The 25,521-nt window shown below is 42.0% G+C and overlaps 1 protein-coding gene across 1 annotated transcript in view; it reads right to left on the reverse strand.

Annotated features, from left to right (window-relative positions):
- Positions 1-2,983: 2,983 nt before the first annotated feature.
- The window catches only part of LOC124798083 (frizzled-7), a 112,621-nt gene continuing 90,083 nt past the window's right edge, over positions 2,984-25,521 (reverse strand). The window contains exon 2 of the mRNA XM_047261324.1: positions 2,984-7,215. Coding sequence (XP_047117280.1) covers positions 6,692-7,215 — 524 coding nt within the window. The 3' untranslated portion in view covers positions 2,984-6,691. The remainder of the gene's footprint in view (positions 7,216-25,521) is intronic.

Consider the following 25,521-nt stretch of genomic DNA (forward strand, 5'->3'; position numbering starts at 1 on the left):
AAATGAATATTCATGTTTCTGAATAACCCGATCCACCTAAATCATTTGCAAAAGTGTCATCATTCTGTTTTGCACCGTCTTCTCTTGGATAACGCCTTCTTAACTTGTATACCCCAACATTTGAAACGTTCCAAACATTAATGGTGTTCACTTTTGCAGTATATGTATGACAATACTGACACATGCATTCTAAACATGTCAACTACGACGTAATGTAAACGATTGACTGGCTTGTTAACCCCCCCCCCCCTCCCGCTTCCTCCAAGATTGCGCGCACTGGTGTGTACACACCCAGATCTACATGATCACACAATTGCAGGTATAGTCACAAATATGAGATGGATCTCTGTACAAATGTTTAAATACAAATTGCTGTTCAATCCAAGAGACGGCTCTTGTAAGTATAGCTAGAACTTAAACTAACATTAGAAGTAGTTTTCAGAGTGAGGAATATTAAATAGCAAACATTTGGATTTGTAGTATGACTGTACAATATACAACGTGAGACTGCACATTATTAATTTGCTCAGTTAAATATACATGTTCAAAAGGCAAATGTAATAGTGAAGTTCATTTAGATCATGCAGTCAGTGTGTCGCTGTCATCATCATCGGTGCAACAGACCTCTGTGTGCCGTGGCCTTCTGTAGTAGATTATTTCACTTTCCCTGCTTAGTGCCAAACTCCACCAACTTCGAAATCTCTTTTTCCTTATGTCCTCTCTGACGCCTTCCCCCTACCTTACCTTTGGTCTTCCTACTCTCTTGGTTCCTGCAGGCAAGGTGCTGAATATCTTACCAATCATTCTGTCATTTGCTCTCTGTACATTTCTGGTTCAGTATATTGATGTTACAATTCATAGCAGTCAATGTGTACCATCTTCATAAGTGAGAAGTTGCCATCAAAGCAAAGGTTGGTTTGATCACTACCCTGCTTTACTAGGTTTCGTTGTGTTGAGGCAGCATGCTCGTGCCTCCCTCCCTCCTAACTCTGAACTAATGTACCTAGACAGTTATAGTGGGACCTACAGTTCCGTATGGACTCCGGACAACAGTACAACTTGGCCAGTTCCATGCTAAGAAATCATCACCAGACATGAATGAAGCTAACATTGGCAAAAATACCTTAAACTGACCAGTGAGTGAACGCTGGACATTTGGATCTGTAACATGACACTTACTCATCAAATCGTAAAAGTGTAACTTCTTACAAAACTAGAACCTATCAGATTTCTCTTTTGGTTGAAAAGATTGAAACCTCTTCTTTAAATTTCACAAAAGCAACCATCTGTTATCGTGGGAGGTGTTCATTACATGTTAAAAGCAAAACTGAAACTAGGCTACATCTGCACCAAACCAAAGCTTCTCTTGATTCAGTGTGAACTGCCAACATCTATACTCTGCAAACCACTGTGAAGTTTATGGCAGGGCAACACTGTACCTTGCTTTTCTTCTGTACTGGGCATAGACTGAAATTCTGAGTTTTCATTAAAATCTTTGCTTAATGTGTACTGAACTGAGAAGTGCTCAAATGAGGTGATCTGTGAGTGAAAGACTGATTCATACACAAATTGGAACTCTGTTATACTCTCCTTCAGTATGTAGGGATAATGCGATTAAGCATTTTATGTTGCAGGAGGACCTTGTATTTGCAACATTGTTCATAATTTTGAACTAATCAATAAATTTACAGTTATGATGTACTGGTTAATGTGGTGTAGGTCTACTGAAATCTAGGAACATCTCTGTTGGCATGTTATATTCAGTGTTGACATATACATAACCACAATTTTCGAATTATATATATATATATATATATATATATATATATATATATATATAAAATAGAGGGAAACATTCCACGTGGGAAAAATATATCTAAAAACAAAGATGATGTGACTTACCAAACAAAAGCGCTGGCAGGTCGATAGACACACAAACATACACACAAAATTCAAGCTTTCACAACCAATGGTTGCTTCGTCAGGAAAGAGGGAAGGAGAGGGACAGACGAAAGGATGTGGGTTTTAAGGGAGAGGGTAAGGAGTCATTCCAATCCCGGGAGCGGAAAGACTTACCTTAGGGGAGAAAAAAGTACGGGTACACACACACACACACACACACAGATATATATATATATATATATATATATATATATATATATATATCCCCTAAGGTAAGTCTTTCCGCTCCCGGGATTGGAATGACTCCTTACCCTCTCCCTTAAAACCCACATCCTTTCGTCTTTCCCTCTTTCCTGACGAAGCAACCATTGGTTGTGAAAGCTTGAATTTTGTGTGTATGTTTTTTTGTCTATCGACCTGCCAGCGCTTTCGTTTTACTCCATCTGTTGAGGGGAGCAGCCCCTTTTCCATCAGCCACAGTGTCAACATTTCATTTTAAGTATCTCCACTTGCTGTGATTAATACCATGTGAATGCCCATTACCTCTTCACATTGGTCACATTGCTGCTGCTAACTTTCTATTTATATGCTGAACATTAAATAGAAGTGAGCTGTAGAGGAAAATGGGCACACTGAGGAGCCTGCCTATACATTATCTAATTGATGCGGTAACTGTTGAGCAGCACTGGTTCTTAACAAACAATGTCCTCTGGGCTCCATTTCATAATGGGCTTCTGCAATTTCAGGCCTAACTGAGGTTTCACAAATTGTGTGTGTGCGTTTTTATTTTTTCCTCCAGTCTAACACAAGTTAATTTGATGAAACTAGAAACTTAAGACCTACAAATGACTGGGTTCAAGTTTAGGAGAGGTTTACCTTAATTTCTTTTGTAGAAATCACAATTGTGTGCCCTGTGCTTGCAGAAAGAAGGATGATAAAATTACTGTCACTTTGTGTTTTCCTTTCCATAGAAGGGCATCTTATCTCATTTTTGTATTTTTACTTCCCTTTTAATTGCATCAGGCTTACTGTGATCATGAGAAATCGGGAATGTGCAAGGAAAAAACACAATATTCCAACATACAGCTCAAGTTTATTTTTATGGTCTTGTCTATAGATTTAACACAAATAAAAAAACAGAGAATTTCATATAAATAATACAAGACACGAAGGAACATTGAGTCAGACTAAGAGCTATAAAACAGTAATTTTAATAAAATGCCACTTGAGATTAAGTGTGACTTGATGACAAGAAGTTCAGAAGGGCTATAAAAGTTTCTACATTTGTTTAAACAAGTATATAATTATTGATTTTGAAATGAGACTAGACAAGCCACTGTTAAAAATACGTAATATATTGTTTTGTTGCTGTTATTTAATAACAATTAGTTTATCGTATTCTGGGCAGTAGTGTGAAATCATCTGAGGATACGACTTGCATTCTACAGATGCACATAATAGTATTAAATAAATATTTATTTATGTTGTAAATTATAGTCTGACAGAAACAGAGACTTACAACAAAATATAGAAGACAAATACTTAAGTTCAATTACAATACAGTGCTTTATGTGTTTTAGAAACTTAAATACTTTACAATTGTTTATGCACTATATTGTTTCATATACACACACATCGAACACATTTTTACATGCATATTGTAACATCTTTTACACTGAATATACATGGTATATACATTATATTTACAAGTGAGGTATTACGTGTAAAACATCAATACAAGCAGAGGAGTACTGTACAGATAATAACCATTAAGCAATGGATTCTTCAGTCCATCACAGGTACAAGGAAACGAAAAGAAATCACTCTCTGAATGCTACAATTTGGCAGATATTTGTTCCAGTTGTTCCTTATAGGATACTGACCCTCACATAAAATGCAATAAGCATTTTGTTTGACATATAAAGGGAAAACAGTAATTCTGAAAGCTTAAACACTGAACTAAAGGCAAATTGATACAAAAAGTAAAAGTTGTTGGCAGTGAAATGATTTTTTTGTACTAATTTGGGACAAAAAGTTTCCAATATCTATAAGCGCTCCATTCCAGTCTCCCAATAAACCAGCAACGTACACAGATAGATTTGAAATTAATGCCTTGAGAATCGAATTAGTCCTGATGTTTGCAAATTTACTGCTTCAAATAAAGATATGTGTGAATGTTCTGACTACTTTTGGAATTATATTGATGATATATAGCTTTTTAGGCATACATTAAAAGAGAAAAAATAATGCATACAAAAAAATTATAATATTTAATTTATCAGTGTGTACATTGTCAGATACTAACAATCACAATTCAACTGTATTATAAATTTATAGTGAGTCTACAGTCAAAGCAATGCCTTGTAATGGTAAAAAAGTCTGTAACTGGCAGTATCATATGGCAAGACACATTGTTTTTTAAAAATCTAACAGTATATACATTTCATAGTTAATAGTATTTTAAAAATACATCGTATCAGCAAAAATTTAAATACTACTTTTGCTTTAAAATGCAGCTCTTCACTAAATTTTCAACAGAAGTTACCTGAACTGTACTTTAATCTTCCAGAATACTCTGAAATAAGGCACTATTATTTCAAAAACATAAGGCTTTGCAGCTGGAAAAGCTGGCAGAAATTAACTTACATTCAGTAATTTCAGAACTGTTAATAACTAAAATCTAAAGAATATATTTGTGACTCTAATGCACCTTTCTATCTATACAAAATATTAACTGTAACCATTTGCCTGAAAACCTTGACATCATCAGTACCACTAACATTGAACATATATTTACTCTTCTTTAACAGATTTTGTAGGCATGAATAACCCTCATAATTATGCAGTTCATTAAAATTTGACTAATTTCCAAATACTTGTGTGATAATAAAATAATGCAGTTTGTATCAAATGGTCGGCTTTCATAAAGCTATGAGTTACATGTCAATCTGTGGCACACCTGTAAATTGTAGTTGGTGAAACCAGATGTGTACAATAAAAAAGATAAATTATATACTTCTACCATAAATTCTCTTCTTAATTACAGTGAAGTTGCTCCTGGTAAATGCACTAATCCACTGCAATAACATTCTGACTTTCAAATCCAGTTTTGTGTTTTCTCAATTGAAAATTGAAATTTGTAACTATCTGCTTATGACTTGCACGTAAAACTATCACAAAAACAGTTAACATTATGTATTTGCTGCAGTATAAAAACGTTTTCCATGTACAACTGGATTTTAACGCAATGCTGAGAAATTTTAATAAATAAAGTCACAAAAACATTTCATGCAGGTATCTGATTAACAGACGGTTGAAGTTACCATATCAGGATTATGCTGGATTGGAATATATCTTCCCCCTAACAAAAGATTAATGACAAATAAAGGGGCTCATGACATCATACAAAACCTTTCCCTTTTCAGTCTTACAATGTTTGTCCCCCTCCTTCCCACCATGATTAGTCTTTTATTTCTGTAAGCACATTTATTCATTGATACTAATGGAAGAAAAGCAATGTGACAATATTGAAGCTTTAAAATGCCCATCAAAATGAAAGGAAAATCTGTGTCAAAGAGAAACAATCAAAAAGAAAGAACTACTTCATCAGAACATATTTTGTTTGTAAGCACAGAGGATACATCATTGCACAGAATATTTTTGAGACAAATAAAGCAACTATATGGTGAAAATGATTGTATATATGATAAAGAGAGAGTGTAGTGGCACTAATTGCTTTGCCCGTCTGTAAGGATACTAACAACAATGATTGCAACATAGCTAACCAAAGAATAGCTTAAATACTCCAAAAGTGACTGGAAATTAATTTTCATATGCCCGGAGAATTACTTCGAGTTAAATCTTTGCAAATATTTCATAATACTGCCAGACGGCCATGCCATAATTCTGATTAAAGTTCGCATTACAGACAGTGATAAGGATTGTTTGTAAAATGGGGAGGGCACTAACAGTATTACATTTTGCCATGCACATACATTGTTAAACATGTAGACACACATGATAATTACAGGAACATACAAATTGTAACATACATAATTGTTGGATGTGAATTATATAACCCTACCCGTCAAAGCAGGTGATCGGAGCAACGACGGGTCACTTGCCGAGGCACGTTTAATCCGCACTCCCTCACCTTCCTTCGTCTTAGAAGATAATATTACAGAAGTATGAGGGTTTACCCAATATTCGAATTACGGTGTGCGTCGAGTGTGCTATTAGCCCCCGTCGGATTGTGTGAAGCAGAGCCGGCCACAACACTGACCTCACTGCCAGACACACATGCCTTGCATGGCAGGGCTTATAATAATTTCTTCACATTTCCACTTAGCCTGAACAGACACAGAAACACCGACAACAAGATTACAGCCATTTTTACACCGGTACATTATAATTCTGGGAAGCTACACAGGAAGCTACGTCGGTATGTACAGAAAGAATAAGAGATGCGATACACGCTTTGTACATATGAAAAGGAACGATTTTGATCTTTTAGGGGAAACCGAGTAATGAGCTGTCGAGCACTGTAACACTTTGTGACTTCGTGCAAAACAGAAAAGTTACGATGACCACAGCACTTGTGGCAAGCGAAGACATTTGAGAAAGTCTCTTCCCAGCTACAATGGGATGTTATCTGCTAATTTGTAAACAGTAACGCAAACAGATGCTGTGCTGTACTCCTTCCAGATGGGTCACCAGGGTTTTCAATGAAAACACTTTTCCCCCTCTGCATTGATGAAATTCTTTGTAACAGGGGCAGAGAATTCCGCCTTCAGACGTACGCCTGGGCTGGCCTGCCCTGCAGCCGGTGGAAGAACTCCCGCCAGCTGTTGAACGTCTTGCCGGACCATATCCAGAAGCTGGACGTGATGCCGACGATGAGCGCCATGAGGTACTTGATCATGAAGAACTCGAAGTCGGGCCGGCGGGGCGGGTCCGCGCTGGGCGGCGGGCACGGGATGGCGTACTTGCCGCTCTTGGAGCACATGTCGCGGCTCCAGGTCATCATCCAGCTGTCGAAGAGCGCCTGCTCGTAGAAGAGGCACGCGAGCACGACGAGCGCGGGCACCGTGTACAGCACGGAGAAGACGCCGATGCGGATCATCAGCTTCTCCAGCTTGTCCGTCTTGGTGCCGTCGTGCTTCATGACGGTGCGGATGCGGAACAGCGAGACGAAGCCCGCCATGAGGAACACGGTGCCCAGCACCAGGTAGGCGAACAGCGGCGCCAGCACGAAGCCGCGCAGCGACTCTGCGTCCCACACACCCACGTAGCACACGCCGCTCAGGATGTCACCTGGAACAGAAGACGGACGGGGTGCCATCAGTGAACGAGTACTCAACAGCATAGCCAGTGGCCAACACCACAGTTTACAGCTGTACACAGTTCTGTTACGGGAGGCAATACACAGTATGGGTGAGTTATCTGTGGGTCTGGAGGACGAAAATTCCCTTTATGCAACATGGCGTTAAACACAGATCTGGCGAAACTCGGCACTCTCTGTTTGTCAATAAGATACAGAGCACTGTGCTGTGCTGAGGACGTGTTCCTTGACTTCAGGAAGTCATTCCACACAATTCCATACTGTCATTTAGCGAACCGAGTATCGGACCAGATTTGCAGTTGGATTCAGGACTTTCTGGCCGCCAGAACTCAACACAACCTCTTACTTCAGCAACAGCCTGCAAAAGGTCATTATTCACAATGTTGATAACGGCTGTGATGTGGGGTCTGAGTGGGGTACTGTCAGGTGGGGGTGCCCCAGGGATCAGTGTTGGGGCCGCTCCTGTTCCTTATTTATATAAATGATATGCCCTCTAGTATTATGGGTAACTCTAAAATATTTCTGTTTGCTTATGGCTCTAGCTTGCTAGTAAAGGATGTTGTGTGCAACATTGACTCGGTTTCAAGTAGAGCAGTACATGACCTCAGTTCATGGCTTGTAGAAAATAAACTAACGTTAAATCACAGTAAGACTCAGTTTTTACAGTTTCTAACACACAAGTCAACAAAACCTGACGGGCATATGATTAATGAAACTGAACAGTTCAAATTTTTATGTGTTCAGATAGATAGTAAGCTGTCGTGGAAAGCTCACGTTCAGGATTTTGTTCAAAGACTTAATACTGTCATTTTTACTATTCGAACGGTATCAAAAGTGAGCGATACTTAGACACGGAAATTAGTCTACTTTGCTTATTGTCATTCACTTACGTCGTATGGTATTATGTTTTGGGGTAATTCTTCCCACTCTAGAAGGATATTTTTGGCTCAGAAACGAGCGGTTCGGGCAATAAGTGGTGTGAGTTCACGAACCTCTTGTCGACCTCTGTTCACGAGTCTGGGTATTTTGACATCGGCCTCTCAATATGTATATTCCTTATTGTCGTTTCTTGTTACCAATATTAGTTTATTCCCAAGAATAAGCAGCTTTCACTCGGTAAATACTCGGCAGAAATCAAACCTGCATTTGGATCGGACTTCCTTAACTCTTGTGCAAAAAGGTGTGCAGTATACTGTTGCATCCATTTTCAATAAGCAGCCACTCGAATTAAAAAACCTTAGCAGTAATCCACGCGCTTTCAAATCGAAACTGAAGAGTTTCCTCATGGGTCACTCCTTCTATTCTGTCGAGGAGTTCCTTGAAAAATTAAGCTGATTCTTATTGTATTGCTGATAGCGTTTACTTAAACTTATAGACTGCCTTTTATTCAGGTTCATGAACATTTATTTTTATCTGTTTATTACTTTTATATTGTAAGTTCATGTACAGACACGTTCCATGACCTTGGAGATTTGCTCCTCAATTTAGTCCTACGGAACTTGACGTGTAAATAAATAAATAAAAATAAATTAATGGAACAGACCGACACAGTAAATTTCATGAGAGCCCTCAGAGATGAAAGGCCGGAAGACTGTAGCTCGATGCAGGACGACCTGCAGGGATGGGCAGTTGACTCTGAACGTAAATAAATGTATTGCACTGCGCATAATTATATGAATAAACAAGCAATGTTCGATTACTGTATTGACCTGAAATCACTGAAACGGTAAATACTGTAAAATACCTAGACGTAACCAAGAGTGGAACAACCACATAAAATCCAAACGGAGCTGCATGAGTGAGACTTGCCTCCCCAAGCCCAAGGTCAGGGAGGCGGAGAGCAGTGTGCAGAGCACTCCCCTCCCTCCCTCCTCCACCATTACTGCATCCGAGTGAAGCCAGTGGCAAAGAATTACATGGCGTCCAGTCGGCAAACTGCTGTTTCCGTGCCTGATTATGCAGCTTTAGGAAAAGAAAAATGAGAAATGCAAACATTCGACAGGTCTGCTGCATGTGGTATCAGTTTACGGATTCAGATAATTTATTTTATAGCTGTCATACTGCTAATAGGCTTATGTACCAGTATAATAACTGCCGGCTCCGACTAAGTATGGTTTTCCTCAGAAAACTAACACCGAGCGAGGTGGCGCAGTGGTTAGCACACTGGACTCGTATTCGGGAGGACGACGGTTCAATCCCGCGTCCCGTCATCCTGATTTAGGTTTTCCGTGATTTCCCTAAATTGCTCCAGGCAAATGCCGGGATGGTTCCTTTGAAAGGGCACGGCCGACTTCCTTCCCCGTCCTTCCCTAATCCGATGAGACCGATGACCTCGCTGTTTGGTCTCTTCCCCCAAAACAACCCAACCCAACCCAAACAATCCAATCCAATCCAATCTGACAACTAAATGATTTCACTGTGCACCATAACCTGGGAACTGTGCGGATAAGCGAAATGCTTCCAAGCGCAAAGATCTGCAAGGGTTAACGCGTACCTATAGCTGCCACTTTTTTACTTTCAATGGTGCTACTAGTACAAAAACTTTCCTGTTGCTTCATGTATCAAATTGCTCGAAGAACAGATTGTCTTAAGATACAGCACGTTTTGCAGTGTTGACCTCGGTTTTATTAAAAATTAGAAAAGAGTACCGTAGAAAATACGATACTGCAGTGGCTGTGTTATTCTGAATTACGATACGAAGTTACCTTGGACATTCATCCACGTCCAAAGGAACTTTGCATCGTAATTCAGAATAACACAGCCACTGCAATATCGCGTGTATCCGCCGACAGCGGGCAAGGCAGACGACTTTCAACTAAAATGTCACACCTGTACGGGACTCTACATAATGGATGTAAGAGTACAGGTTGTAGACGCATGTTTGACGACATACGGAAGTTTCGGTCTGACCGAGAGTCTTGCACGGATAGCCAAATGGTAAGGCGACCGCTCGCGACAAGCGGGAAATGCAGGTTCCAGTCCCGGTCCGGCACAAATTTTCATTTTCGCCATTCCAGTCTACAGCTGATTGTCCGCATTCGGAATTGGGAATACATTTAATGTATACCGCCATGAAAGGGCGTAGACGAACCCGACTGAAAAGCACTCCGTGCACAATATTAAGTTCCAGGTAAGGCTTCACCGTTGCTAAGGTATGTCATATGCAATCATGTCTATTATTTCCACAGTTGGCAGACATTGCTTGTGCGTCAGTTTAGAGTATGATCTCTGACAATTGTTATCGCGGAAACAACGGGAGTGGAAAGTGGTCATTTCGTAGTGTCATTTAGCTTGACGCTCAGTAACATGATTTCACAGTGGTAACGTAAATACCAGCCATCACTCTTTCCTCGTATTCTGTGACTTAAGGGGTGCACCCAGCTTAGCGACGCCAGCTGACGAGCCACAGTGTAAGAAGTGGCGAGCGGTGTGTGACCCCATGCCCGCCATTCTGCATCCAAATTGCGTGCATGACACGGCGACCTGTCGGTCTTCATGTTGAATCGCAAGTAGTGTTGACGGCCTTCCTTTCATTTCTCTTTAAATTTTTTTGAAGATAGCTGTACTGATGCAAGACGTTTTCACACAGCAAACAATTATTATTGACAGGAGATATCTGAGTTTGACTCGACATTCGTCAGTTTGGCTGGGAAGAAATCAACCAGTGTTCGATTACGATATTGTCCTCAAATCGCTGGAAATTGTAAGTACTGTAAATTACCTAGGAGCAGCCAAAAGTGGAATACCCACATAAAACATAAGGTACAGATAGCTTTTCGCTTATCCGCATTGATCTCTGGGTTTGGCGCAAAGTGAAATTATTTATGTGTCTGTAGATCAGTATACTGGGTTGGAACTGGCAGTTATTAAACCGGTACATAAGCCTATTAGTAGTATGACAGCTATAAAATAAATTATCTATCAGGGAACGTTAAATACCTTTGTTATTGAAGTTGATGAAATTTTTGATCAGATTGACTCATATTTTTGTACACCGAAAACCTATGATCCTTTCTCCAAAAGGAGACAACGAATTGTACGGTGAAATGAAGCTAAAAGATGATCTATGAAAGGAATTCCGTAGGAAGAGGTGCAACATGTCTCTGGCCGGTCGATATGATTGTTTTATTTATTTATCATCCTCCATCACATTGTAATATTACGTATGACGGCCAACTTAAGGCATTATCAGCAGTGTTTTAGATTAACAAAGGTAACACAATTCATGCAGGTTCATTTATTCTTCCCAAAAACAAAATTAGAATATATCAAAATTTAACAATTTATTGAAATACCACTTTCATATCTACATCGTGAGTTACCAATCTGTCAGTATTCTAGCATATGTACAGGTTTTCAGTGTGTGTGTGTTAATTTATGGGCGACGCCGAAGACTTGTCACACAACTGCGAATCTTATTTTGTAAACATCCGTTGTTAATTTATGAACCATGATTTATTGATGGGCCATCGACTTCCTTTACCAGTTCCTCCCTGAACACGTCTCTCCCTCTCGTTAACTTACTGCAGGCTAAAAGCTGATGGCCAATTGTTGGCTTTCCTCTATTACATGTGCACAGTGTTTAATCTATTATTTTAAACAGTTTATAACAGGCTTTCACTGTTCCATGGCCTGTTAACTGTAAAACAGTAAAATTCAGGGATAGTGATAGCTTAATAGAATAATTTTGGCGCCTCGTAGGAGAATACGGTTTGGTGTGAATGTCTCACCCCCACCCCCCCGATTTTTATTTCTTTGCCACACAATTGCCCCATTTGTTTCTAAACCCTTGTCTTAGTTTTTCTTTGTTGCAACTGATTTCCGTTATTGGGTTGCTCTCATAGCTAGATTATCATGCACTTCATTCCCTCATACTCCTGTAGCAGGTACTACTGGTACCAACGCCTCCACGCTCCCCCGTCTAGTGTCCAGTTGCGAATGGCGCATCGAAACCATCGCTGTCGGCAAATCTTTGTAAGGGATAGAATTTCTCTGATTTTGTCGCCGTTGTCATTTCGTGAGATGACATGTATGTGGGATGGAGTAATAGCCCCACCCCACAATCTTTCCGGAACGTACGCTCTCGTAATTTAAATAGCAAACCTCTCCGTAATGCACAACACCTCTCTAGTAATGACTGTCAGTGAAGTTTGTTGAGCACTTAACGCAAATGCTATCGCACCGGATAAAAGATCCTACAACGAGACTCCTCTCTTTTTGGCGCATGTTCTTTATCTCTTCTACTATTCCAGTTTGGTAGAGGTCCTACACGTGTGAACTATACTCAAGAACGAGTATTCTGTAACCACTTCTTCCGTCGATCAGTTACATTTCCTTACGTGACAGGTTACAACCATGTCTCACTCCCTTCTCAACCAGCGATTCCCTCTCATGCCCGTCGACTCCTACAGCTGCAGTCTGTTTGCTGCGTAAGTTGTAAACAACTTTTCGCTCTCTGTACTTTACCCCTTACTTCAAGGAGTGTAGTCCAGTCCAGTGAAAAAGAACATCGCCCATAAAGTGGATAAATATCTTCAACTACCTTAGCACCCGCTGCTTCGCTCATGTAGACCGACTGTGTGGCCTGCAGAGAATTATTTTTGTTTTTATTTAATCGAATTTTTTATGTTCACAAAACAACACCTTCTAAGCTTTTCACGGTAATTAAAGCCATATAATCATGGTCTTATCCGAATGTACTTCTGACTAAAAAGCGATTCTGGCAGTTGGAATCCAAAGTTTTTCTCAGTTATGCCTTTTCCGTTCTTGTGGAGATATTTCCATAGCAACTTTCATCCCCTAACAACTATTTCTCTATATCTAGCCGAGAAGTGAAATGCCAATTTTCATAAAATTAGTTTTAAATTTTTTTAATGTAACTTAAAATTTCTTCATTTTCGTCCCCTATTGCACTCTTAAGGGTAACACTGAAACACGTATTTGTTTTATTTCTAACCGCGAAGTAAATCAACGATTGTCGTAGGTGCAGCCTCAAAAATCCTTTAGTAGTTCTTTACTAATTATTTATTTTCGAAATACTTGCACCCAATTTTTTACCCCCTAGTGGATATACTTTCAAAAAGCCTTTTGTCCCCTACTTCACCTCCTTAGGAGTGGAATTTCGGACAAAACTTCAAGTTCCTATTCTTAGCGGTTTGGGCTGGGCGATGGTGAGTCACTGAATCAGACTGACCCTATTTCAATCCCATAGGGGTTGAATTTCCAGAAGCAGTGACAGGTGTATGTTTTATTTCTAGCAGAGAAGCTAAATACAATTTGTCCTAAATTTAGGTTGTGCAATGAAATATTTCCATAAAAACTTTCATCCCCCATTTCACCCCCAAAGGGGCTAAATTTCCAAAAACCGTGCAAGCCAAGAGAAGCCAAGTTTACATTTTCGTAGATTAGCATTTAAAAATGCTTCCACAATAAAATATTTTCATAAAAATCTCATCCGCTATTTCACCCCCTTAGAGGTTCCATTTCCAAAAACACTGAAACACGTACTTTTTTTTTATTTGTAACCGAGAAGTGAAATATCAGTGTTCATGGACGTAGCTTTAAAAATACTGTAGTAGTTGAATAGTGCATTTTTTTAAAAAGATTTCACTCACTATTTCACCAACATAGGGTCAAATTTCAAAAAATGCTGAAACACACATTTCATTATTTTTTAAAAAACCTTCATCTCTATTTCACTGAGAATTTCGAAAAATCCTTTCCTAAACGACGCCTACAGTATAAAATCCACACCTTCTCCAGATTCCAGCCGTAGCGGTTGGGGCTGGGCGGTGATGAGTCAGTCAGGATATTGCCTTTTATATACAGTACGGAGATATACAGATTGTTCGATAATGCATATTACATACTTCTAGATATTACAGAGGGGAGGTTGGTAGATAGAGTTTTACATAGTACCCATGTGTGGAAACGTCATCCAACGATGGTACAGAGCGTTGAAGTTATACGCGCAGGTGCCTCTAATACATACAGGGTGGTTCCGTGATGATCTTACAAACTTTCTAGGGTGATAGAGAAGCTAAATGTATCAATTTGACGTAAAAGTCCCTCTAGCGCAAACGAAAGAGTGCAAAGCCATAAGCGAATACCGTTCTGATCCTCTGATAGCGGAATACATGTACCGGTACTGTTGTTGCTAAGATTGTAGGGTAGGCAACTCTCACAGGCAGTAGTACGGACCAAAACAAGAAAAAATGACTAGTAAACATGCGCTCTAAAAACCATACCGTAAGAACTACGGTGTTTCACACTAGCGAAGGTATAAATTGTAGAGCGCATGGTTACAAGACATTTTTCCTTGTTTTGGTCCGTACCACCACCTCTGAAAGTTGCCTACCCTACAATCTTAACAACAACAGTACCGGTACATGTATTCCACTATCAGAGGATCAGAACGGTATTCGCTTATAGCTTCGCACTCTTTCGTTTGCGCTAGAGGGACTTTTACATCAAATTGATACATTTAGCTTCTCTATCACCCTAGAAAGTTTGTAACCCTATAAATTTGAAGCTCTGTAGCGTCGCTGGATGACGATTCCGGACATGGGTTCCTATGTAAGACTTGATCTAGCAAGTCCCCTCTACAACGTCGAGAGTTGTGTAACATGAATTGTGAAGCATAAAATTTTGAACATGGCTGCGTGATCAGCGACCGTTTACACAGTAAAATCAACAGCAATAGCAGCCCTCGGCCGCAAAAAAGGAGTTTTTGACTCCGTTTCGGCGCTGGCACGAGTGCCTTCATCAGAAATATGTATTCTAGAATGAGATTTTCACTCTGCAGCGGAGTATGCGCTGATATGAAACTTCCTGGCAGATTAAAACTGTGTGCCGGGCCGAGACTCGAACTCGGGACCTTTGCCTTTCGCGGCCAAGTGCTCTACCAACTGAGCTATCCGAGAGTCGTGCTTGGGTAGCTCAGATGGTAGAGCACTTGCCCGCGATAGGCAAAGGTCCCGAGTTCGAGTCTCGGCCCGGCACACAGTTTTAATCTGCCAGGACGTTTCAGTTTAATATGTATTCTGTTTTACAAATTTTGTGACTACAGTTTTATCGCTTAATTTTTAGTTTAATACGTGACATGACAATTTGGGAGTTTTATTTTTGATGAAGGTACTCGGTAGCAGTGCCGAAACCTGGATCAAAAGACTCCTCTCTTTGCGATCGAGGGCTGGTATTGCTGTTAATTTTAATTGTGGAACACACTGTACAATAATATCGAGGCAAAATGTTTTAACGTGTACCCCGAACCGCACGCTATGTTCAGGTGTGGTAGAATGACGACAGAGGCCGGAGTGTCAGATGGTACACCGGTGCTGGCTACTTGCGCTTCGCCAACACCGCCAGCTACCCTTTACGAGCACGTCACTGTGATAGGTCTGCACATTCGTGGACAAATGACAGTCCATTTGGAAGTTCCGCGACACTCGCCGTTCCGTTTAAGAGCGCACTCCACCGGGCTGCAGAGGTCGCCCCCGCGGTGCAGCGACTGTACCTGTCGATCGAGTGACGGCCGGCCGGTGACGCGGACATACTGCGTCCGCCGCGGAGTTGAAATACAGGTTTGCCGGCGGCGAGGCTCGCCCTCGAGTCGGCGTGCGCTCCTCTCCCCCAGAGGAGCGTGTCTGTCCCGAATCGAGCTGGCCGGCCGGGAGGGCTCCTGGAAACGCTGCATTCGCCGGTCCTACGAGGGTCACTCCAAAAGACATGCACACTATTTTTTTTCTAAATCCACCTTTTATTCTACATGTTTGAAACTTTTGCAGTGAGTAGATACATCCTTTAGGAACAATATTTTCATTTCTCCACATAATTTCCATCCCTCTCAACTGCCTTACGCCATCTTGGAAGCAGCGCCTGTATACCCGCACAGTAAAATTCTGGACCAACTTGTTGCAGCTACTGTAGGGCAGCGTGCACAAGGGAGTCGTCATCTTCAAGCCTCGTTCCACGAAGAGAGTCTTTCAGTTTCCCAAAGGGACGATAGTCACATGGAGCCAGGTCAGGACTGTAAGGCGGGTGTTTCAGTGTTGTCCATCCGAGTTCTGTGGTCGCTTCCACGGTGTTTTGACTGACATGTGGCCGTGCATTATCGTGCAACAGCAAAACATCCTGCTTTTGCCGATGTGGTCGAACACGACTCAGTCGAGCTTCAGGTTTCTTCAGTGTCGTCACATATGCATCAGAATTTATGGTGGTTCCACTTGGCATGATGTCCACAAGCAAGAGTCCTTCTGAATCGAAAAACACCGTAGCCATAACTTTTCCAGCAGAAGGTATGATTTTTTTTCTTGGGCAAATTTGCATGATGCCACTCCATTGATTGCCTCTTCGTCTCCGGTGAAAAATTATGGAGCCATATTTCATCACCTGTCACAATTCTTCCAAGAAATTCATCTCCACCATTCCCGTACTGTTCCAAAAGTTCGCTGCATATCGTTTTTCTTGTTTCTCTGTGAGCCACTGTCAACATCCTGGGAACCCACCTGGCACAAACCGTTTTTAACGCCAACAATTTCAGTATTCTGCAAACACTTCCTTCCCCTATCCCAACATAGCGTGACAATTCGTTGACTGTTATGTATCTCTCAGCAGTCACCAGTCACCAGTTCGTTAACTCTCCGCACATTGTCTGGAGTGTGTGCAGTACGAGGCCTGCTGCTGCGAGGACAATCCTCAATACTGCCGTGCCCGCTTTCGTCGCGTAACCTGCTTGCCCACCGACTAACTGTACTGCGATCGATTGCAGCATCTCCGTACACCTTTTTTCAACCTCTTGTGGGTGGTTCCCACTGTCTCGTTTTCACAGTACAGGAATTCTATGACAGCACGTCGCTTCTGACGAACGTCAAGTGTAGCAGTCAACTTGAAGACATGTTGCGACGGCGCCACTGACGGGAACAGGTTGAACTAAGTTTGAAAACAAGCGGGACGGATGTATCTACACACTGTACAACTTTCACACATGCAGAATGAAAACTGTATATTTACAAAAATAGTGTGCATTTCCTTTGGAGTGACTCTTGTACGTCCTAAAGTCTTTAAAAAAAACTTATTAATGAGGCAGCCGAGGAGTTCGAGGCGTGGGGGGATTCCGCCGCGGGCAAAGGTGCTGGAGCTGCTCAAAAATTTACTGTAGTGCTAGGCGGAGGGTGTTTATTGCACGATGGCACAGTGGCACCTTGCCCGTCCTCCAAATTACAGAGAGAGAGAGAGAGAGAGAGAGAGAGAGAGAGAGAGAGAGAGAGAGAGAGAGAGACTGACTACTACTACTGCGACAGGGCAGTCATTACTATGCAGCAAGGGCAGTAAAAGCGGTGCTCCGTAACCCGCCAGTTCCCATGCGAGCCTCGTTAAAACTCAAAGTGATTCAATCAGAGCCGCGGCGGAACCGGTTCACTCGCCCGATCTCGTCTCAACGAAAACGCCGCCCGCCACATCGCCTCGCAGCCTCACCGCTGGATGCCGGGCCGTACAACGCAGTGGCTCCACTCTTTACTGCGGTAGCGGCCAGGGAATCTCCGACTCGAATACCACGAGAACTTCCAATCGCGGAATTCTCGTAACGTGCAATGTCACGGGAGCCGTATACTCCATACCACCTGCATAAACTGGGTTTTCCACTTGCAGGATGGCGCGAAATACGTGTTACGAAGAGTGTGTCTTCTGTGGTTTAATTGCGTACCGTAAATTATTCTCCTTGCGATCTCTGACAATTGTATAGCTCATTCACGGATGTCTAAATTCACATTTCACGGTAGAAACTGTAACACTGGAACAGCGTTTGCTGATCGTTCAGGTATTTTACGTAAATTCTGCAATAGCGCTTAACTGAGAAGCGCATTAAACAACACATTGGCCAAGAACAGTAACATCTGCAATGACAAAATTTAAGCATCCTCTAATACAGGTTTTGCTTAATGTCTTCCCGGTTTTTAACAGGTTGGTGACTTATTTTGAAAAGACAAGATCCTAGATGGTTCCAGGAAGAGCCATTCAGGACGACCAGTCTCAGTTGTAACCCTGGAGTGTATGGAAACGAGTGAGAACCTTACTGAATGAGGAGCGACCCCCCCCCCCCTCCCCTCCCCCCCATATAAACAAGGCATGCAGCACAGCAACTCAAGCTGTCACGGCGGTTTCCCAAGAGAATAATGAAAGCGAAACTTCAACCTTCCCCCTCCAAAAATTCAAAATTCAACTGTGTCAACCGCTGAAGGACAGGATTCTTTCGAAATGAGATGATTCAGGCCTCTGAAAATGGAACAGTCGACACGCATCAGATCTGGTTAGTGATGAGGCTGAGGCAATTACAGTGCCGCAACTTTGGGGTCGCTGATGCCGCCAGCAGTCTGCAACAGAGGACAGTCGACGTGAAGTGTTCCGGATGGTGCTGGCTTTTAACGATAAGTACTTAGGGGGGGGGGGGGACAAACTTACTGCGCCTTTATTTTATTCTTATAGGTTACCATTTAATACACATGCGGTTCGATGTTCTGCCCCGTGATGCCAGTATTGGCTCTTAAGCGAAAAAGTTTGAAGACCACTGCTCTACGCAGTCATTGCTGCAGAAGGAAAATACTTTGAAAACCTTCTGTATTAAATTTCGGGTTGTCTGTCACCCCGTGTTATGCTGTAGTAGAAAATCTCTCTAACGCCTGTTTTGCGCCACCCTGTAACTTGAACACCCCGAATAACTGCCTGTCTAAAAGCAAAATACAACATGTATCAAGCACGCGTTGTTTAGTAGCTACAAGGAGCACATTAACTGGCATGATTGCCTTCCTTGTAACTCTATTCGTTACGAAGATATGGACAGCAGTACGCCTGTTTTAAATAGCATCATCAAATACTTTTCATTCAGTAACCTATTCCCTCTGCTCAAGACCTCTTCAAAAACGTATCACAGTGTACCATCCAGGTAAACATGGCATCATTACAACATAACACACAATAGACTTTGACTGTCTTGTAATAGCAAACAATGCAGGTACCCGGAGTAACATAACTCATTTACAGCTCATGCAAACAGACGTGAACACCATAAACAAGATGTGTGGTAGATTTCGCTCTGTTCATCACCAACGTCGGACGTGTTGCCATCGAGTTAGGCGGAGCGCTTCATCACTACGTAATATGCGAGAAGTTCGAAGTTGAAGATCCTAACAGTACAAGGCAATTTAAAAGGCAAAGTTTTACATAGTCAAACACGCGAAGTGCTTGCAAGTGTCTACCACTGTATGAAGAAAGAACCTGTGCTCCACTGATACTAAAATCTACACAGAAACGAACTGCCGAAGCAACTGCCGTATCGTTTGCTTGCTTTCGCCGTATCAAGCGAGAACCGGAATAGTCCAGGCAAGTAAATCCTCCACATTTTCAGCACCTCACAAGGAAAGGCCAAGCAGATTTTGGAAGGCCAGTTTAGGCCATTTTAATGAGTATGTCGTTCACCGCATGATTAATAATTTCTACTTTACAGATAAAAGAAGATCCACTTTAAAGGACACTCATAAGAAGTTAAGAAGTATATTAAATTTCGAAGACTGTATGAAAACACTTCGTAAAATCCGTCACACTCTAGGAGTCTAGGATTTACATGGAAGAAGATGGCGAATAACAGGAAAGTAGGACCAAGTAGTATCAGGAAAAATGTGTTCCTCCTCTAAAAATTATCGGACAGAACAGACGTGAGAGTCGTCAAATTGTCTTCTGGACGAGACATATGTTCACACTTGTCACACGGCATCATACGGATGGAGTGACAATTCACTAAAGGTATTTTGAAACTGGCTTCGAAAGGAAGCAGATTGATCATCATTCATGCTGGCGGGGAGGACGATTTCGTACCGAATGCACATGTAAGGTTGATACCTGGCCAGAAAACAGAGGATTATCACAACATGGATTTATCAAGTTATGAAAACCAGCTCCGGAAAAAGAGATTAATACCTAGTGTACAATCTCATACTTTCCTCGTAACAGGCAACGCCCCGTCACAAAAAGTTACGGATTCGAGCTCTAACTTCAAATTCCGTGAGAACTGGCACGTACATGCTGAGACCCCAGTTCTACTCACTGATCAAAATGAGCACACCAGGCCAATCACTTATAAAATAGACAGCATTCTAACCGAACATGGTTATCCTGCGTTACGATTTCCTCTATACCACCCACAATTGAATCTTATAATGCTCATATGGGCAACAGTCAAGTTTTTGAACGTAATGTCACATTCAGAATGGACACTTTAATAACACCTACCGCTGAAGCAATTGCTTCCATAACAAAAGAAGACTGGAAGAAACGCAGTGAGCACGTTAGTAAATTTGAAGAGCAGTGTACTTCAAGTGAAGGTATACTGGACCAAGCGCTGGAGATGATCGTAAATGGGGAAGTGTTAAAAACTGGAACAGTGGTAGTCATAGTAATGGAAGTGATACTGATTCCGCAAGTGAAGCTGAATCGTCTGATACTGACAGTGGAAGTGAAAGAGACGCGGCTACTGAAAATCAAGAAAGGTGGAGCATTTTCTGAATGTGTATCGTGTTTGTAACTGTACGTTTCAAGTGGCTATATTTTTAAAATAAAAACGCTTACATTTTCTTATCTATGCTCGTGCAGCCTCTAACCCCTTTGCTTGTCCGCTACACTGCAATACTTCTTCCCCTCCCTTGGATATCCCCTCCTACGCATACGAATGTGCTCCTCTGTTTGAGTGAACTGTACTTGCTGGAGCTGACAGTAAACAGATTGTAACAAAACACGTCAATGCTGATCTGCTAACTTACATTCTCCGTACATGAGGAGCACTTCTACCTTCTTTACGTTGGTGCACATTGTACTCTTGCAAACCTTCAACTGAAGAAGATGACACAATGACGGGCGTACATTGTCCTTGTGTTTCCATTCGTTTACTATCACCTTCAGCAAGTGGACGGCTTACGTTACACCGGTTACGTGCACTGCGAGCTTACGTTTACGTTACGTTTTTAATAACGCCATGTTTATGTGAATGTTACATTGTGATACGTTTCACTACAGGGCTTGACGAGAGGAAGTGCTATTTAAAAAAAAGTCTTACGACTTTTCATATATTGATAACGAACAAAGTTACAAGAAAGACCCTCATGCTGGTTGCATTCGGGAGGACGGCGGTTCAATCCCGGTTCCGGCCATCCTGATGTAGGTTTTCCGTGATTTCCCTAAATCGCTTGAGGCAAATGCCGGGATGGCACTGCCGACTCCCTTCCCTAACCCGATGAGACCGATGACCTCGCAGTCTGGTCCCCTCCCCCAAATCAACCCTCACGCTGGGTAATATTCTCCTGGTAGCTAATAAAAAAAATTTGCTCGTCACATTTTTTACTAGCTTCAAGACAAAAAGTTATTTGTGCAGATCACGACGAATGGGGCAATTTGTCTACAGTGCTCTAATACGCATACCCTAAGAGCTACAGGGTGTTTCAAAAATGACCGGTATATTTGAAACGGCAATAAAAACTAAACGAGCAGCGATAGAAATACACCGTTTGTTGCAATATGCTTGGGACAACAGTACTTTTTCAGGCGGACAAACTTTCGAAATTACAGTAGTTACAATTTTCAACAACAGATGGCGCTGCAAGTGATGTGAAAGATATAGAAGACAACGCAGCCTGTGGGTGCGTCATTCTGTACGTCGTCTTTCTGCTGTAAGCGTGTGCTGTTCACAACGTGCAAGTGTGCTGTAGACAACATGGTTTATTCCTTAGAACAGAGGATTTTTCTGGTGTTGGAATTCCACTGCCTAGAACACAGTGTTGTTGCAACAAGACGAAGTTTTCAACGGAGGTTTAATGTAACCAAAGGACCGAAAAGCGATACAATAAAGGATCTGTTTGAAAAATTTCAACGGACTGGGAACGTGACGGATGAACGTGCTGGAAAGGTAGGGCGACCGCGTATGGCAACCACAGGGCAACGCGCAGCTAGTGCAGCAGGTGATCCAACAGCGGCCTCGGGTTTCCGTTCGCCGTGTTGCAGCTGCGGTCCAAATGACGCCAACGTCCACGTATCGTCTCATGCGCCAGAGTTTACACCTCTATCCATACAAAATTCCAACGCGGCAACCCCTCAGCGCCGCTACCATTGCTGCACGAGAGACATTCGCTAACGATATAGTGCACAGGATTGATGACGGCGATATGCATGTGGGCAGCATTTGGTTTACCGACGAAGCTTATTTTTACCTGGACGGCTTCGTCAATAAACAGAACTGGCGCATATGGGGAACCGAAAAGCCCCATGTTGCAGTCCCATCGTCCCTGCATCCTCAAAAAGTACTGGTCTGGGCTACCATTTTTTCTAAAGGAATCATTGGCCCATTTTTCAGATCCGAAACGATTACTGCATCACGCTATCTGGACATTCTTCGTGAATTTGTGGCGGTACAAACTGCCTTAGACGACACTGCGAACACCTCGTGGTTTATGCAAGATGGTGCCCGGCCACATCGCACGGCCGACGTCTTTAATTTCCCGAATGAATATTTCGATGATCGTGTGATTGCTTTGGGCTATCCGAAACATACAGGAGGCGGCGTGGATTGGCCTCCCTATTCGCCAGACATGAACCCCTGTGACTTCTTTCTGTGGGGACACTTGAAAGACCAGGTGTACCGCCAGAATCCAGAAACAATTGAACAGCTGAAGCAGTACATCTCATCTGCATGTGAAGCCATTCCGCCAGGCACGTTGTCAAAGGTTTCGGGTAATTTCATTCAGAGACTACCCCATATTATTGCTACGCATGTGGAAAATATTGTACTATAGAGTTTCCCATACCGCAGCGCCATCTGTTGTTGAAAACTGTAACTACTGTAATTTCGAAAGTTTGTCTGCCTGAAAATGTACTGTTGTCCCAAGCATATTGCAACAAACGGTGTATTTCTATCGCTGCTCGTTTAGTTTTTATTGCCGTTTCAAATATACCGGTCATTTTTGAAACACCCTGTATGAGCAGTAACTACTCCATCTTCACTACCGTGAAACACACATGGAGGTGGCCAAAGTCATGGGATAGCGATAAGGGCACACATAAAATGCGGAAGGGTCGCATACATAAGATATAAAAGGGCGTCATTTTTTTTTAACACCCCGAATGCCTGAAAGGGTGATAACGATGATGATGATGACGTTTGGTTCGTGGGGCGGTTAACTGCGCGGACATCAGCGCCCGTACAAAGTCCCAATTTTGGCACTGTCACGAATGATGATGATGATGATGAAGATAACACAAACACCCCAGTCCCCGGGCAGAGAAAATCCTCAACCCGGTCGGGAATCTAACCCGGGACGCCTTGAACCAGAGGCAGCAACGATAGCCACTAGACTACAAGCTCCGGACGGGTGATACCGAGATGGGCGTTATAAGATTCAGCAGCTTGTATAGGAAGCGGGAGAACTTTTTTTTTTCATAGTATTAGATTTCCAACATCGAAAAATGACCAGATTCAAATCTGCATATTCAATTACAGGCGATTCCTGTTTAGAAATAGTTAGTTGCTCACTTGCTCCAACGATGACTCTCTACAAGGTTGTGTTAGTAACAAAACACAAAGCAGTCCCCCAACGACAGATTGCGCGGCTCGCTTGCACAGTAAGTGGCATACTATACGTCCAATTGTTTGGGATTCGATTCCCAGTCGGCCTCAGATTTTCTTTCCCGCACTTTAGCGCTTCTTTCACATCTGCTAGTGTTTGTTGGTGTGAAAACTGTTGAGTAGCACCGTGGTTCGGAATCCACGTTAAACAGCAGGTCCCCTTATAACTTGCTGGCTAAGTCAGTTCGAAGGTCCGAGGAGCGCAACGGCGTACCACTTCCAATAGGACCATGCCTTATAAAGCAATGCTACGTTCAAACAAACAAACCTGCTGCACGGGGCAAATTTTACTCTAACAATAAATTACAACATTAGTGGTACGTTTCTGAACTCTCACATCGTTAAAATATAGAGGAGTAATACTGACACGAGAGATGAAAAACTGGCCAAGTGCGAGTGGGACTCGCGCAATGAGGGTATCTCGACTATTTTTGTCCCTTATCGATACCGATACTAGCAAGGTATTGCTCCCGAAAATTCCTAGATCGTATCAAGATCTCTGCAGTAGTTAGAATTTAAAAACCAAATATATACGGAGAAGATTTCATAAACCATCTTTTATTTACTTAACTAAGACATGACTACAACTTACATTTTATGTTTGGATGCAGTAATTTTCGTGTGTTATGCTACTGACAGATGATGAATGCAATGTTTGTTCAAATGGAAAATGATACTTTTATCTGATACAATTTCACTTTAAGAAGTTTCAGGTTTTTCACTTTGCTAAGAAGTTTCAGGTTTTTCACTTTGCTAAGAAGTTTCAGGTTTTTCACTTTGCTTGCACTGTGAAATCTTACTTTTAGCCAAATTTCGTGATTCTAGGTCAACGGAAAGCAACGTATACGTTTTGACGAGTGAGCTTTCTAGTATTAACATACAGCATGTAACATAAATGGCCATATCTTTTGACTGAAGAGACTTAGAAGCTTGAAAATTGTATACGGCCAAGGGCCCACAGACGTCAGTATGCGTAAAAATTTGAACATCATATGTGTATCCATTCTTGGAAAAAAAAAAAGGATTCTTAACAATTAGACAGACGGACGGGTTACGAAGCAATCCTATAACGATTACGTTTTTACAGACTGAGGCACGGAACACTAAAAACGGATGAAAACCAGCAATAAAAAGTAAGGGAGGCAAATGGAAGAGGTAGATTTGTCTGGACCGTTCTCGGACGGTATGTTCCATCTGTAAGGGAAACTATTCTAGAGCAGATCTACTGCTGCAACTTTCGTTGTCCTTGTCCTTATCAAACACGCACGAAAGCAGACACGGAAGAAAATGGGAAACGCTCTGCTAGTACCCTAGCAGATCGATGTATTCCGCACTACAGTGTAACAGATCACCTCAGGAAACTTTAATTGGACTCTCGGGATAAAGACGATTTCTCTCTAAAACGGTGTGGCAAATATAGGGAACGAGTATTGGAGACGAGAGCGCAGCATTTCTACTGCCTCCATCATAAACCGCCTGACGAAAAAGTGAACCACCCAGGAGACATGGTCAGATGTCCAATGTGACTTCGTACACGTACCCACCATAGGCGGGTAGAACGGCCACCACAGTGCGTTCATGTTTATTGCCGTTAATAACCTTGTTAGGGTATATG

The sequence above is a fragment of the Schistocerca piceifrons genome, chromosome 5 (genome assembly GCF_021461385.2).
Source record: "Schistocerca piceifrons isolate TAMUIC-IGC-003096 chromosome 5, iqSchPice1.1, whole genome shotgun sequence".
Taxonomy (NCBI): Eukaryota; Metazoa; Arthropoda; class Insecta; order Orthoptera; family Acrididae; genus Schistocerca; species Schistocerca piceifrons.